Source organism: Typha latifolia, chromosome 7 (assembly GCF_019914945.1).
Source record: "Typha latifolia isolate L0001 chromosome 7, TyphaL0001v2, whole genome shotgun sequence".
NCBI classification, from domain to species: domain Eukaryota; kingdom Viridiplantae; phylum Streptophyta; class Magnoliopsida; order Poales; family Typhaceae; genus Typha; species Typha latifolia.
The window spans coordinates 14,048,557-14,064,904 of record NC_133092.1 but is presented as its reverse complement, the minus strand read 5'-3'; the positions used below and the strand labels follow the sequence as shown (position 1 = coordinate 14,064,904).

Sequence of the window (16,348 nt, the reverse complement as noted above, 5' to 3'; positions counted from 1 at the left end):
GTGACTGCACGAAGACAATAATCTTCAGACCGTTGGAGAAGAGTCAGCTTCACCAAAACATTTGGAACGTTTTACATCTTTCAGAAATAAATCTCCAGTACTGACGCATGTCAACCACCGGCCATTCTTAATCGCCCATCTCGGGATTGGATTTGATGATCGAGGTTACTGCATATAAAAACGAGATGAGATTAAGGCTAGGAGAGTGCAAGGAAACTTCGAAGTGGGCCCTCCTCCCTGTGTATCCTTATAAATAGAGCCAGCCCCATTGGTCCCTAATCATAACATTTGTCACAAGTAGTAGTAGTCGTAGTGCTCTCAAGTAATAACTTTAGCTTCCAGCAAATCCATTATCCATTAATGGCTCCTTATAACCCCACCGACAACCTCACAGGGATCGACGACGGCCGCCAGCCGTCGGCCTTTTCCATCAAGGCTGGGAATCTGATGGTGCACGGCCACTCCATCCTACTCGACGTCCCTGCCAACGTCCACCTCACACCGCCCTCGAAGGCCCACACCGACACGTGCGGAGCCTTCCTGGGGTTCGACTCGCCTGAGTCGGAGAGCCGCCACGTGGCGCACATGGGGAGGCTGGTGGCGATAAAGTTCATGAGCATATTCCGGTTCAAGGTTTGGTGGACCACGCACTGGGTGGGTTCCAACGGAAGCCAACTGGAGCACGAGACCCAGCTCGTCGTCCTCGACCGGTCCCTCTCGGGTCGACCCTACGTCCTCCTCCTCCCGCTCATCGAGGGTCCCTTCCGTGCTTCGCTCCAGCCCGGGGAGCACGACTTCGTGGACATCTGCGTGGAGAGCGGCTCCACGTCTGTAAAATCCTCCTACTTCCGGAGCTCCCTCTACATACATGCGGGCGACGACCCCTTCGTCCTCATAAAGGACGCCATGAGGGTGGTCCGCTCGCATCTTAACACCTTCAGGCTACTGGACGAGAAGACCCCACCTGCCATCGTGGACAAATTTGGTTGGTGCACGTGGGATGCCTTCTACCTGAACGTTCACCCCGAGGGCATATGGGAAGGGGTGAAGGGACTATCAGACGGCGGATGCCCCCCCGGGCTCGTCCTGATCGACGACGGATGGCAGTCGATTTGCCACGACGACGACGACCCCATCACCGAGCAGGAAGGGATGAATCGTACGGCCGCCGGAGAACAAATGCCATGCAGACTAATCAAGTTCCAGGAGAACTACAAATTTCGTGACTACAAGAGCAAGAGCAGTAAGAATGGCACAGGCTCCTCCAGTACTGGACTGGGGGCGTTCGTGAGGGACATGAAAGGTGCGTTCCCGAGCGTCGAGCACGTGTACGTTTGGCACGCTTTGTGTGGGTATTGGGGTGGGCTACGGCCGAACGTGCCTGGGTTGCCGGACGCCAGAGTTATCAAGCCCGAGCTGTCTCCTGGGCTTAAGACGACCATGGAGGACTTGGCGGTCGACAAGATCGTTAATAACGGAGTCGGGTTGGTGGCGCCGGAGAGAGCCGGTGAATTGTACGAGGGGTTGCACTCGCACCTGCAGGCATCCGGGATCGATGGGGTCAAGGTTGACGTCATACACGTAAGTTGTTTTTTCTTCTCTTAGATCTGTCAGTTTGAAGAAGCTTGCATTTGTGGTGATATGGATTAAATCGGTAGGGTGTCACTGTGTCAGATAACGTAGGGGGTTACTAGTTATCCTCTTCGCAAAAGTAAGTGGACAGGTGTAGTTCATTGCACCTCACCAAATCGGACAGGTGGAGCAACTTGGTCGACCTTTCTCTTTTAAGGGATTCTCAGCACTCTCTGATGCAGGAAATTTGCTGCAGCAGGGGTATTTGGTGTCCTCGAAGTCTTTAAAGTTGACATGAATTTGTCTATATTTACAGCTGTTAGAGATGCTTTGCGAGGAGCACGGTGGACGGGTGGAGCTGGCCAAGTCCTACTACAGAGCACTCACTGACTCAGTCAAGAAGCACTTCAAGGGGAATGGAGTCATCGCTAGTATGGAACACTGCAACGACTTCATGCTCCTCGGCACCGAGACCATCTCCCTGGGTCGAGTTGGTATGTACGTACGTATATGTGTAATATATGTAACTAAAACAAAAGGAGAAGGTGTGTCCCCAATTTAATTTAATTTAATTAATGCGTGTATTAAATATAGGTGATGACTTCTGGTGCACCGATCCCTCGGGTGATCCGAACGGCACGTACTGGCTTCAAGGGTGTCACATGGTGCACTGTGCTTATAATAGCCTATGGATGGGTAATTTCATCCACCCCGACTGGGACATGTTCCAATCCACCCATCCATGCGCTGCCTTCCACGCCGCCTCTCGCTCCATCTCTGGGGGTCCCATCTACGTCAGTGACTCGGTAGGCCAGCACGATTTCCATCTCCTCAAGCGCCTATCGTTACCCGATGGCACGATCTTACGATGCGACCACTACGCCCTCCCCACCAGAGACTGCCTCTTCAAGGATCCTCTGCACGATGGCAAGACCATGCTCAAGATCTGGAACCTCAACAAGGTCACTGGAGTTATTGGAGCTTTCAATTGCCAAGGAGGAGGATGGAGCCCTGAAGCCCGGAGAAACGAATGCTTCGCTGACTTCTCTCGTCCCCTCACTGCCACTGCTCGCGCCGCCGACATCGAGTGGAAGAGCGGGAGGAAACCGATCTCGATCAAGGGAGTACATCTCTTTGCCGTCTACTTGCTGCAAGCTAGGAATCTACTCCTCCTCAAGCCAGAAGAGGAGGTGGAGATCACTTTGGATCCGTTCAACTATGAGCTCCTCGTTGTTTCTCCTGTGCACAAGGCCTTGAACTCGGAGAAGAAGGTCCTGTTCGCTCCAATCGGCCTTGTCAACATGCTCAACTCCGGGGGAGCGATTGAAATGTTTGAGTTCAAAGATGAGGCTAGAGACTACTTTATGGCCAAGGTTGCAGTGAAGGGAGCAGGAGAGTTGAAGGCCTACTCATCTGTGAGGCCAAAGGCGTGCAAGATCGATGGAGAAGAAGTGAGCTTTGTGTATGAGGAGAGCATGGTGACACTGCAAGTACCATGGTCTGGCTCTTCTTCAAAGCCACGCCATATCGACTATTTGTATTGATATCAGCTCGTAGAAAAAGCCAGATAGCTAGCTAGCCATGACAATTAGAACGTACGTATTAGTGTTGCTTCGCGTTGGTTCTTTCTGACATATATATATATATATATATATATATTATGTGTGTGTTGAATGTGATAAAATTGTCAGGTGCTAATTGGCGCTTTGCACTTTAGAATGAGCTAGCGCCATTGATTCATCTATTCTATATTATTGGATCTGCACTTAGACTACAACAAGAGACGTGAACCTCCATAATACTATACTAAATAATTTAGCAATTAAGAAAGAGCCTGCTAACAGATTGAAATAAGATGGGGCCGCAGTGCTACTCTCCCGGCCCATCTCAATATTGAGCTTAAAACAGGCCCACGCTCTAAAGCCCACTACGAATTACTTTAGGACCAAGGTATACCATAATTCTAAAGAGTTTTTGAGCAAAGTCTTCCGGCGGAAATTATTTTTTTTATTATTAGTACAAAAAACGCTGCTTAAACTTATTCTAAACTAGTATAATTATTTTAAGCTCAGCATTATATAAATTGTTTTTTTTATCAATTTCCTAATATAATAAAATTATTATTTTTTATGAATAAAATCATTCTCACGGGATCGAATTACATAAATCTCTCTAGTGTTTATTGGAAGAGTAATTATTTTCGAACAAAAATGATGTTTTTTCATTATTATCAAAAAATTAATATCTCAGACAGCAATTTTTTATTTGATAGCTGGCTGACGGTATAATAAGTTTTAGAATAAATTCGAATTTGTTTTACTGTAGCAATGGTTGCATTCGAAGCAGGACCCACTTATTTATTCTTCTCCGCGGGTGATCATACTACAACTCCTATGCAGATTTGATATGATAGAGGGAGGTTGCATAATACCGCAAGGTTCCAATCTCTCTCTCTCTCTCTTCTCTCTCTCTCTCTCTCTCTCTCAAAGATCGCTAAACCCTAGGATTCTAACACTTCGTCTTCTTCAATTCTCTGATGAGCTCATCGCAGTTCATGGACAAGCAGATCCTAGGTCTCTCGGTGCCGCAGCCTTCCTCTGTCAGCGGCGGCGCGGAATTGTTCGATCTGATGAACCCCCAAGAGGAGATCAACGGCGGGGGAGCCGCCGCCGGAGGAGGAGGTGTAAAGAAGGATGATATCCTCCCGAACTACGATTTCCAGCCGATCAGACGGTCCGGATCATCGGGCCCGACCAGCAGCGCCGACGGCCCGAGATCCTCACGGGGATCCATCGATTCGAAGATCGCTTCCTCGAATCTCAAAGTAAGGTCTTCATTGGTTTCGGAATCAGATTTTATGGTAAATTCTTTGAATTATAATTCTTTTGCCTGTAGTAGGTTTGTGCGATGGGAGATCATCCATCGTGGAGACTGGAGATTATTAATATTTTTTATTTTCGGTTATTGTCGTAATTGGGGAAATTATGTTTGTAGTATTCTAACGGGTATTTGCTAGACCAATTACATCATGGGTTGTTATAATGAAGTTTTATGAGCTTCTGATAATGTGTGACATATGGAATATATCATCTTCTTCACAAAAAGGTGGATTTGTACTTATAAGAAATTTCACGTATTAAAGAAAAGTGGATGATTAAATATAGTCATATTGCGTGTTATTTGTTTTAGTACATTATCTCTAACTTACTTTTCTCTTTTATTTAAGAATGCCATATTGGAACTCATGTATTTGGTGAACTGAATTGTGATTTCTAGAAAACTGTTAAAGATGTGTCTAATTTCACTCAGAAAAGTACTATCATCTAGTAGAGAATCTTTCCAACCTGCTGTTTAATAGTGTATGTTGAATCATTTTGAATATTATCATGATTTTCTCTAAGCTCGATGGTTCCCTCTAGAATTGTTTATTTATCCCTTAGCTTTGACAGCTTTCTTTCCGTAACTTTTAGCTGTTCATATCTGAAACATTCACGACAAGTAGATCAAAATCTCCATATGTTGGAAAATTCGAATCTCTTTCTCAAAATCTCCATACATACACGCACTCGACAAGTATATATTTATAATCTCCATCCATACATTTAGCGTGAGGGAAATACTTCTTTCTGGATAATTACTCTTTTTTATTTTGCTATAACTGTACTATACTACAGTGGAGATTATCATTTTCTCTTTCTACTTCACCTTATTAACCCATCGATCAAAATGTCTACCTTACCCACCATGTGGAGTTTGAGCTTGACTCGTAGAGAATAGAGAGCTCTCAACCACCGCACCTCACAGATTGTAAAATTGTTACTCGTGCAGCTTAAGCTATTGAAAGTCAAGTGACTCCATACTGGATATATAAAGTGGATGAACATGTCTACCCTTATGCCTTTCATGTGTTTAAGATCTCACTATCTCAGATTCATATGAATATGAAAATTAAGTATGGAGTTTTTACAAGTGTTGGAGCATGAAGCATTTGAGCACATGTGACATGTTGCCAGAATATTATCATCCTGAGATTAATGTCTACAAAGGCTAAAGCTTGTGAATCTTATCCTTCAATCTGAATAAAGAACTATATATATATATATATATATATATATATATATATATATATATATATATAGGATACAGATCTTTATTATGCATAATATCATTGTTGATCGCACGATGAAATATGATATTTGCTAATCGCGTCTATGTACTATGTCAAGTTCAACTATTGTGTTAGTATGACCTTTTACCAGTAACAAGTTTCTACCTCGTTTTTGTTGCTGAAATTTTTCTAGGCACATGCTATATTGTTTTTTTCACTAGGGGGGTAGAAGATGATCATTTAATACATTTTATATCAGGTTAAAAGAGGCATTTCTTACCATAGTCTATAAATTATAAATTTGTTAGTGTAACTTGCAAGTGAAAATATATTTGTATATAATGCTGTATTGTTGTTTTGGGGCATTAAATTTCTTTTTATGATTGATACCTGTTGTTATTCTGTGTTATATTCATTGATAATCTCTGCCATTTTTTTTCTTAAGAATGCTGGCATATTGGATCCTCATGAATTTACAAAAGTTAGCCATGAAGAAGATAGGGGTGCATTCAGTGCAGCTACTGTGGCTGAGATTGATCGCACAGTGAAGAAATATGCTGATAATCTGCTACATGCTTTGGAAGGTGTAAGCTCAAGGCTTTCACAGATGGAAAGTAGAACACGCCACCTTGAGTCCTCTGTGGATGATCTGAAGGTAGTCATTGGGAATCACAATGGCAGCACAGATGGAAAATTGAGACAGTTTGAGAATGTTCTGCGAGAGGTCTGCATTTCTTAACTTTTCTTTTGATCAATGGCACCATCTGTTCATTTTCTTGTGTATTTTTAATTTGATTTGCTCACGACTTCAATTACATTTAATAGTTACAAATGCAGTATTCTCTTCGATCTTAGATCCAATATGAAGCATAGGATTACGTTTCCTTTAAGTAGATTGTTTCTATAATCGAGTGATCACTGCAAAAAGTTTTGTCCATGAAAAATTGATATTGTCTCCCTCTGGATTCCTAAGTGATGCTCATGTTCTCCACACAATTCATATAGTCTCGTGGAACTATGCTATTGCTAACTTGAGTGTCTAGGCAGTGCATAATTGATGCCATCAATTGACAAGAGCCACATGGTTTTTCCCCTCATTGACGTCCGCTGGTTTTACGAGTGTCAAAAACATGGACTTTCTTGGGTCTCGATTGCTAAGAGACTTCCTTTAATTCAGTTGGTTACTTAGCAGTTTATTTAATTTCTGATTACTCTTTATTTGTTATATTGTATTCTTCCAAGTTGTAACCACATATCAACTGATAGTACATTACAGATGAAATGCCAACTGTACCGGTTGGTTTCTAAATTTTGCTATTATATGCTTAAGGCTGTTGTTTTTCACTTTTTTAATATGCAAGTCTTGGAAGAGACCTTCATTGCACACACCCATATCATCTGAATTGTCCTTCACTACTTCCTGTTTTCTGGAAACTTTATTACTTGTGCTGATGTTTATTCTTGTTGTGAAGTGCTATTTTCTGCTCTCTGATTATACGAAAGCAATACATCTGTGTCAGAATTCTTATGCTCCTCTCAAATAGTTCCACTCCTAGAAATTGTCCCCTTGGGCACAGAATAATAACCTGACATCCTTGAGGCATTATTTATTATATTAATCTTTCATTTATTTTTCTTCAGTTTGTGATTTAATCTTCAGAAAATGACTTACATGAGGTAAAAATGAGCATATCTTGACCATGCGGCAGGTTTTAACTTTTTATTTTATTTCATTGTAAGTTAATAGTTGATGATACTGTTTCCCTAAAGTTTATTTATCAAAATAGCTCCTCCATTGTAGTTCAAATGTACCCGTGATTAAATTCCTAATATTGTAGCTTGGGGAATGATTCTTTAACTTCTAACTTCATTAATATAGTATACATAAGTGGGCATGAGGACTGAGGCGAAATGTCAAATAAACTCAAGAATTGTAAGAAATCAGTTCATTCAAAATAATTGCTTTTATCATGTGATTATTTTCTCCTATCTTCTTAATTATATGTTTACATCTATGTACTTATTTCTCCTTTTCCTTCCTTCCCCCAAAAAATTAAATAATCACGCCAGGTGATCTGTCTCTGCAAGGTCAGTTAAATGCAGGCTTGTCTTTGTGCTCTTCTAGATATATCTTGATTCTTAAATATCTATTTTGTGTGTAGGATCATGAAAATTGTGGTTTACTATATAGGCTATCTGTTATTTCTCAGATTACGTTGTGCATCTCGCAATATTATTTTATTAACAGTATCTCACAGTTTTTTTTGTCATCTTGCTGCAAATATGTTCTGCCACTTTCTTTTATTATTTGTGAGCTCCTATCCTGACTGTGATTCCTGTCTTACATATAAGTATGTTGAAATATTGAAATATTTTCTTAATAATTAGTTATTAGTGGAAAGAGACATTATCATTGACTGGAAGGTTACAGATTCATATTGTCAGAGGCAACGTGTTAATTGTATATTGGCTCCATGCAGGTTCAAACTGGTGTGCAGGTTTTGCGTGACAAGCAAGATATCATGGAGACTCAGCTGCAACTAGCAAAGCTGCAAGCATCTAAAGTAGACCCCCAGCCTTCAGAAAATGCAAACTCTGGGCAGTCAGACTCTCGGCAGCAACAGATGCCTCCACAACAACAGACCATTCAACCGCAACATCAAAACCCAACTCTTCCACCACAACCAACCATGCTTCCTGCTTTACCTGCTCCAAATGTGCCTCCACCACCCCCGCCACTTCAAAACCCACCCACATCTCAATTTTCTGCTCATTTACCTCAGCAGCAAATTCCCTCTGTTCCATCTTTACCACGAGAACAGTACTTCACCCCATCGGTTCAGTCAGCAGATATCGCACAGCAACAATACCAAGCCCCTGTTCAGCCGCATCAGCCACTGCCACCACAACTCTATCAACCCCCGCCTCAGCTTCCTCCCCAGTATTCTCAACCACCACAGCCTGCAACTGTCAACCCTTCATCCCAACTCCAGCCTCCCTTGCCCCAGCAGCCCGAAGAGAACGTGCCTTATATGCCTCCACCTCAAACCTACCCTCCAAGCATCCGCCAGCCTGCCCCTTTTGTTCCACCACCAGGTGGGCCTCCACCGCAACAATTCTATGGCCCAAACCCAGGCATGTATGAACCGCCTGCAAGCAGACCTAGCTCAGGGCAGCCACCCTATCCTGCTGGCTATGGCCCACCTGCAGGTGGTAACTTCTCCGATCCTTATGCTTATAGTGGGTCACCTTCTCACCGCAGCGGCTCTGCACCGAAACCCTCACCTTTTGCTTCCTCTGGGTCCTCATCTGGTGGAAGCAGCAATTACACTCGGCTTCCCACCGCCCAGCTATTACCTCAGGCACTGCCAACTGGGTCTACCTCAGGTGGCTCCTCAGGTAATAGGCTGCCAATTGATGATGTGGTTGACAAAGTTGCAACTATGGGTTTCTCAAGAGATCAGGTCAGGGCAACAGTGAGGAGGCTGACGGAAAATGGGCAGTCTGTTGATCTGAATGTTGTACTGGATAAGCTTATGAATGATGGAGAGGTCCAGCCACCAAAAGCTTGGTTTGGGCGGTAAAATTAGACCCAAGCTTTCTACAATATCAATGTATATTATACTACTATGAACCTATTCCCTCATGTAATTTCTGATTGGTGTGTGGAAAAACTGGACCGGGTTCTCTTGTTTGCTTTTCAAGTGCATATAGGTCTTTGATGTTTTTAGAAGCTCTTGGTTGTTTTTATGGAATAATTGTGACATCTGTTGATTATGCTGAGATCCTCCTGTTCTCTTATCATCCTATAGTGCCATTCTCGTTGCTTTACAGTTGATTGCTTGACACGTTGCATGCCTACTTATTTGTTGCAGTTGTATTATTTATAATCATTCAGTAGAGTTAATTCTGATATCTTCTCATAGTTTGGTATGCCTTGCAGTGGGTTTAGTTTGTGATGAAACTTTTAAGCCTACAATCTGTACTAATGCTAAGGAACGATGAGTTCTGGGCTATAATATTACCAGCAGAAATCAAAAGGTTACGCAGTGTTCATGGCCTCGAATGACTCGCAGAAGCTCTTTCTTTTGCCAGAAACTAGAAGATAAAAGAAAGAAAGAAAGAAAGAAAGAAAGAAAGAAAAGAAAGGAATATTCTACCCTTCAGAGCAAATCCCAAAAGTAGCTATATCCTACTACGAGTTCAAAAAAATAAAATAAACTCTATGCACTACATAAAGTTAGGAATCTTCTATCATATATATATATATATATATATATATATACCTTTGCCAATGCCAATAATATGGAATATAGTTATATATTCGTTCCCTTAAGAGAGCAGCAGCTGTATCACTCCAACAGCGAAAGAGATGGATTGGCATGGTAACGTTAACTATGTAGTCCCACTCTTGGTGGACTATTCCTCAAGCACTTGCTCACAATGAGAATAAATTGAAAGAATGTGAAGTATTGCCAATACCCAGTGGTCCCAATCTAATGATTATGCCTACTACACCCTCCCCCCCTCCTTGTGGATATGTGGTCCTTGCCCTTCTTGATGCTTCTCTCTTATCTTTCCACATGGCTCCAAAAGGATTTCTTCTTCTCCTCCCCCTTTAGCCTTTGGCCTTTGAAATCATGAACACTATCAGGAGATGGGAAGCAAATTGGTAGGTCTTCCATGTCTCCCAACTGCATGCTCTCCTCTTTGGTGACCGACCTATTCAACCAAAGAGAAAGTTCCCCCAGCCCCCATTCCCTTCTCCCTTCCTCTCCCTTGGTGGTAAGAGTATCTTCTTGATAATTACCATTCACTGTTGGAGCTACTTGGTGCAGTCAACTCCTTTTAGGGTCCACCACCACGACTCTGTCTCTGTGGTTTGGTGGTATATGTGGGTCTTCCTTTCGTCAAGTGAATTTTGATCTACCGTTGCTTTTAGCCTTTAGCTGCTACCCTTTTGCTCGTGGTAGGTCCAGTCGACCCAGCAAGATCCTAACCATCCAATCAATGGGACCTTAGAATATTTCTGGTGCTTAGATCCTAATCATTTTCCTTGTCATTATTTTAGTTGCAGTATTCAGTTTTGCTGTTACTGACAGCGTAAGAATTGGCATTTCCAGACAACCATCAAATCTTGATAGATATCTCTCCTAGATCACCGCCTGTCAATAAATTATTATGGTGAAGAGTTTTCTAAGTTAAGGCTGGGCCGGAAGCCTACGATTGCATAGATTACCAGTAGACAATTACAACACTCCTTTTCCTGATAAAATGGGAAGAACCACTCTAGCTTTAGTTGCTGTCGACATGGTTGAAAGGAGGGCTTGATATATTAGTAAGATGATTAAAAGGATTCCAGTTGCATACTTCAATAAAGCTGCATAAAGGTTTGAAAGGATTCCATGAACCCGCCGCCCCTATCTGTGTGCTTCTTTCGCGTGCTTGGCTGCAGTAACTGTGTTTATATGTAAGTGGGTTTACTCTGTATTCTGTAACGCCAATAGAAAAAATTTGAAGAGAAGGGAACAAAAGATCTCATCATTGGAAGTGCAAAGCTTTTAAAAGTATTCACGAGGGTCGACGAAGTGGCATATTCCGAGCTCTCTCTCTCTCTCTCTCTCTCTCTCTCTAAATATATATATATCCAGAGAAAAAAAGAACGCATAAGGAAAAAGGTAGCTCCTTTTTGCCGCTTTGCGTCATCCCTGCAGAGAAGGGGGGGTTACAATGTGTGTTTTGGAAATGAGGCTCCTTTGAGCGGTTTCGAAGCAGAAAGCTGCGATTTTGGGGGCTCTCTCTCTCCTCTACTCTACTGGGCTTCCATCCACACGTCAGATACAGATAGATTAGAATTGGGGGGGGTTTTTTTTTTATGTTGCAGTCTCCGTAATCCAAGGGAGATAGATCATGAAATCCGTGGAGGAACAAACGAAGAAGTGAAAACAGGAAAGGGAGAAACGTTCTCGGCAAAAAGGAGAAACTTTTAGCAGTGGAACAGAGTATCTCTACACACATGGCCATCTTCTAAGCAATCAGAAACGCATACTCGAAGCACGAGGCGAAGGCGACAAGCAGAGCTTCGGTTACGAAACCCAGTTACAGAGCCCAACAGTAGAGCTCTGAGTTGGCAAAGATTTCCTCCTCAGAGCGAATCCACTCTAAATGTTTTCGTTGCGCTCTCCCTCGTCGTCTTCGCCGCATTTATTGAGCTCGTCATCCCCTTTTCCACCTATAAATTTGCACCAGGGGAGCCAAGCCTTTCACCAACCCAGTTCGACTCAGCCCTACTCGTCCCAACTTGCTCGATTTCGATTCCGACTCCGACTCCGACTCCGACTCCGACTCCAACCACTTCGACGCGGCACGAGCACGATGGCTAAGACAAGAAAGGAAAGCAGCAGCAGCAGCAGCGCCCGCGCCCAGAATAAGAGGACCCACGTGAATCCTCACCGTATATTTTGGCTCGCGATCCTTGCGTCGCTAGCCCTGAACCTACTCCTGCTCACCCTCCTCGTAAACGGTTTATACAAGGGCCGACTCGCTCGGTTGGAGACGCCGACCGAGTCGACCCCGAGTTGCCCCGTGGAGGAGACGGGCGAGGAGGAGAAGATGGTCGCGACCCGACCCGCTTTGACCCCCGACTCCGTCATCAACCTCGACCAGTGAGTAGTACTCTTTGCTTTCCGTCAGATCCCGTCACCGATTTCTTTTGATGTCGATAATTCTGCAGTGGTGATCCGACCATGTTCGAGTCGTTCTGGAAGAGGATGGGGGAGAAGGCGACGGTCGTGATTCCGGGGTGGCAGACCATGAGCTACTTCTCGGACCCGACCGAACTATGCTGGTTCCTCGAGGCCGACTTTGCCCGCGAGGTGCGCCGCATCCACCGCCTCGTCGGCAATGCCGCCGCCGAAGACCACCACATTGTGGTCGGCACCGGGTCGACCCAACTCTTCCAGGCTGCCCTCTACGCCCTGTCGCCGCCCGATTCCCGCGAGCCGACAACCGTCGTGTCCGCTGCGCCGTATTATTCGGTAAGTATCACATTGCATCGAATCATGTAATCAACAATAAGAGAGAGATAAGCTAGCTTCTACTAACGTAGATTTCTCCACAGTTTTGCTTCTAAAATTTAATCTTTGAAGTTATTTGAATATATGATTCCTAGTAAACAGTAAGAAGAGCATATGACATGTTCTGTCTCGGCCTTGCCTCTTTGTCCCCAAGTTCATGTGACATTCCCATTTAATTTCCTCACAATTATGCTCTCACCTTCTTGTGCCCTTACCATTTATTGGTTTTTGAAGAATAATACTAGATGCAGTCTCCAAGTCAAAGAAACCAAACTGTTTATTAAACACCTGCATATGTTGCTGGGTAACATGCCAAGCAGTATCCATGATTCCCACCTATAGTGGGAGTCATGTGATCTTTTATTTATTTATTTATTTATTTTCTTTCTTTCTTTCTTTCTTTCTTTTCCAACCCATATGCCCTGACTGGTCTAGAATATCAATTCTCTTTCTTCTTTTTTTCAGTATATTATCTAATCACATAAGTGCTCCAAATGGGAGGCAATCTAATCTATAGGACCAGGAGCAGGAGCAGAGTGTAACTTTAACTGACCTTGTAATTAATTATGGCAGTCGTATCCGCTGGTGACGGACTATCTCCGGTCAGGGCTTTTCCGGTGGGGCGGGGACGCTCATGGCTTCGAGGGGGAGGCCTATATTGAGTTAGTCTGTTCTCCTAACAACCCTGACGGCTTGATCAGAGAGGCAGTGCTGAAATCCGAGGCCGGGAAGACGATCCACGACTTAGCTTACTACTGGCCTCAGTATACTCCAATCATTGGTCAAGCGGACCATGAGATCATGCTCTTCACAGTCTCCAAGAGCACTGGCCATGCAGGAACAAGACTTGGGTATGTCTTTGATCCCTTTCCATTTATATTAAGACAATAAGCACTAAGCCCTGAGCACTCTGTACTAAGATTTGGATGTCTGTGTACAGGTGGGCTCTAGTGAAGGACAGGGACGTGGCTCGAAAGATGATCAAGTTCATTGAGCTGAATACCATCGGGGTGTCTAAGGATTCGCAGCTCCGCGCTGCGAAGATCCTTAAAGTAGTCTCAGATGGCTACGAGCTCACGAACCTCCCTCAGGGTATGGACAGGCTCTTTGACTTTGGTCGACGTCTCATGGCCGCACGGTGGGGCAGGTTGAACGAGGCTGTCAACGCCTCGGGCATATTTAGCTTGCCCCATTTCCCTCCTGAGATGACATGCAACTTCAGCAAAGAAAAGGCGGGGATATATCCCGGTAAATATTCCAAAAAAACAAAAAAAAAACTGCTGAAAATTATTTAAGTTTATTACCAAATTAATTTATCTCAATGTAATGCATGCATGGATGGATGCCTGAGTATAAATATGCATTTTGCTAATAGACATATAAGTTTGACAGATTAGGGATAGAATTTATTATTATTATTATTTCATTTACCTGCACTTGTTTTTACTCTCTCTCATTTTCTGGTTCTGGCAGCTTTTGCTTGGATGAAATGCGAGGAGGAGGAGATCAAAGACTGCGAGAGCTTTCTGAGGAGCCTAAAGATTCTAACTCGAAGCGGCAAACATTTTGGGGCTGGAACTAACTACGTTCGAGTTAGCATGCTTGACAGGGATGAGACCTTCGACCTCTTCATCAAGAGGATCTCATCCCTTGGCTGAAACCTCAGCTTGATCTCCTGAATTGGGAGAAGAATGTTATAGGAGAACAAAATCTTTACCCAAATATCCAGTTTTAATCTTCTTCTTTCTTTTTTTTCTCTCTTGGGCTCTTGCCCGTGTTTGGAACTGAAAATTTTAATCCAAAAATTGTTTACAAGCATGTGTCTTCTCTCTGTTCCCTCCCCTCTCTTGTGTGCACTTCTCTTAATATCATGGACTTTGAAGGACATGGTCAGTGCTGGATATAATACTCTAAGGTGTTTGACTAGCCCTGTCTAAGGTGTTTGACTATCCCTGTCTAAGGTATTTGCCTATCTCTGTCTAAGGTGTTGAATAACTTCACCTCTATCAACTGGAATGCAAATAAACATTCACCTTGTGTCAAATATAGTAGTAGTAACTTATGGCTAGTGAGAGCTCATAATAATTTAAAAATGATCATCTGACATGTTTGATCTGAAAATTAGTGCCTATTATATTGATTGTCACAATCAAAACATATAATGTGGTTTCCCCTGTGTGTGAATGAAATTTATGGCAAGAGGGCATTACTCAGCGCTAGACACAGAGAAATTATAGGATATCCTGTATGCTACTTCAAGAAAACAAGCACATGAAATTTGCCATCTTATGAGTACTGATATGAAATTATGGCAAGAACAAACCTGAGGGTTTCGGCACTTGGACTTTTGGATCATCTCTTGCCAAGCTGAACAATTAAGTTCAACTTGAAGAGAATCTGAAGATCCTTAACCCTCTCAATATTTCCTATACCACCCATCCCAAAAGCAGCAGAGATTGTGTTATTCAAACATACTAGCAGTAGAAGGGCACAGAGCAAGAAGAGGAGGTTGTATAGAAATTTAGCATCTCTCATTGCAAAGAAGAATAACAAGAGGAGAAGATGGTTCTGAGGAAAGAAATGGAAAGAAGGGAGACTTCAACAGAGGAAGGATTTACAAAGATTAAGATTCATTTTTTATACAAAGAATTGCGAGAGAAATAACCTTTTTATAGACGAAGGAAATTAACCCGATAAAATTAGTCGTAATGTACAAGTCGATAAGTCATATTGACTTTTTTTGTAACGCATGCATTACTTATATCGAAGATCTGTGCATAATGTACATGTAACGCTTGCGTTACATATGACGAACGTTCATGCATCAGGTATAGTAACACATGTGTTACTTGCATCGAACATATTAGATATAACATATATGCGACACATGTGTTACATATAACGAACATCTACATGTAACGTACATGCATGCGTTACTTATATCAAATATTTGTGCATAACATATATGTAACGAATGCATTAACTTATATCAAACATATTAGGTATAACGTATACGTAACGCTTGCGTTACTTATATTCAACATCTATATAAAACGTATATGTAATGCATCCGTTACTTATATTAAACATCTCTACAAAATGTATAACATATATGTAACGCTTGCGTTACTTATGTCCAACATCTAAATAAAACGTATATGTAACGCATCCGTTACTTATATTAAATATCTGTACAAAATGTACATGCAACGCATGCGTTACTTATATCGAACATCTATGCATAACGAATATGAAACGCATGCGTTACTTACATCAAATATTTGTGCATGAGGTACATGTAACTCATGGCGTTATTCCAAAGACTTTGCTTGGTGTCAAATTATTCAGATATTTTTTTGAGAAATATGTCAAATTATTCAAATTTGGATGTCATATATTTAGAAGTCAGTGGCAAATTTCAATATCCTTCCTTAGCTTAGCATGTGAATTATGCTATTCAGCATTTTTGTGATGAACTATCTTTGGTAAAAGTAATACTTGGTGGATATTAGAATGCAAACAGTAACCCATGAACACAGTAATGATGGAAATCTAGACAGGTTCTTCTTATCCCTTATCATATATTCTCTAA

General features: G+C 42.5%; 2 protein-coding genes across 2 annotated transcripts; both read left to right on the top strand.

The window, feature by feature from the left end:
* Window positions 1-203: 203 nt before the first annotated feature.
* Window positions 204-3,346, top strand: LOC140792354 (galactinol--sucrose galactosyltransferase). The gene is made up of 3 exons (XM_073143305.1): window positions 204-1,581; window positions 1,889-2,066; window positions 2,167-3,346. The coding sequence occupies exons 1-3, from the start codon at window positions 361-363 to the stop codon at window positions 3,114-3,116; spliced, it is 2,349 nt and encodes a 782-aa protein (XP_072999406.1). The 5' UTR covers window positions 204-360; the 3' UTR covers window positions 3,117-3,346.
* A 651-nt stretch (window positions 3,347-3,997) lies between these two features.
* Window positions 3,998-14,574, top strand: LOC140791831 (uncharacterized). The gene is made up of 7 exons (XM_073142494.1): window positions 3,998-4,396; window positions 6,126-6,404; window positions 8,161-9,251; window positions 12,414-12,717; window positions 13,330-13,607; window positions 13,697-14,004; window positions 14,230-14,574. Exons 1-7 carry the CDS (start codon window positions 4,109-4,111, stop codon window positions 14,412-14,414), a joined length of 2,733 nt encoding a protein of 910 aa, XP_072998595.1. The 5' UTR covers window positions 3,998-4,108; the 3' UTR covers window positions 14,415-14,574.
* The last annotated feature ends 1,774 nt before the right edge of the window (window positions 14,575-16,348 follow it).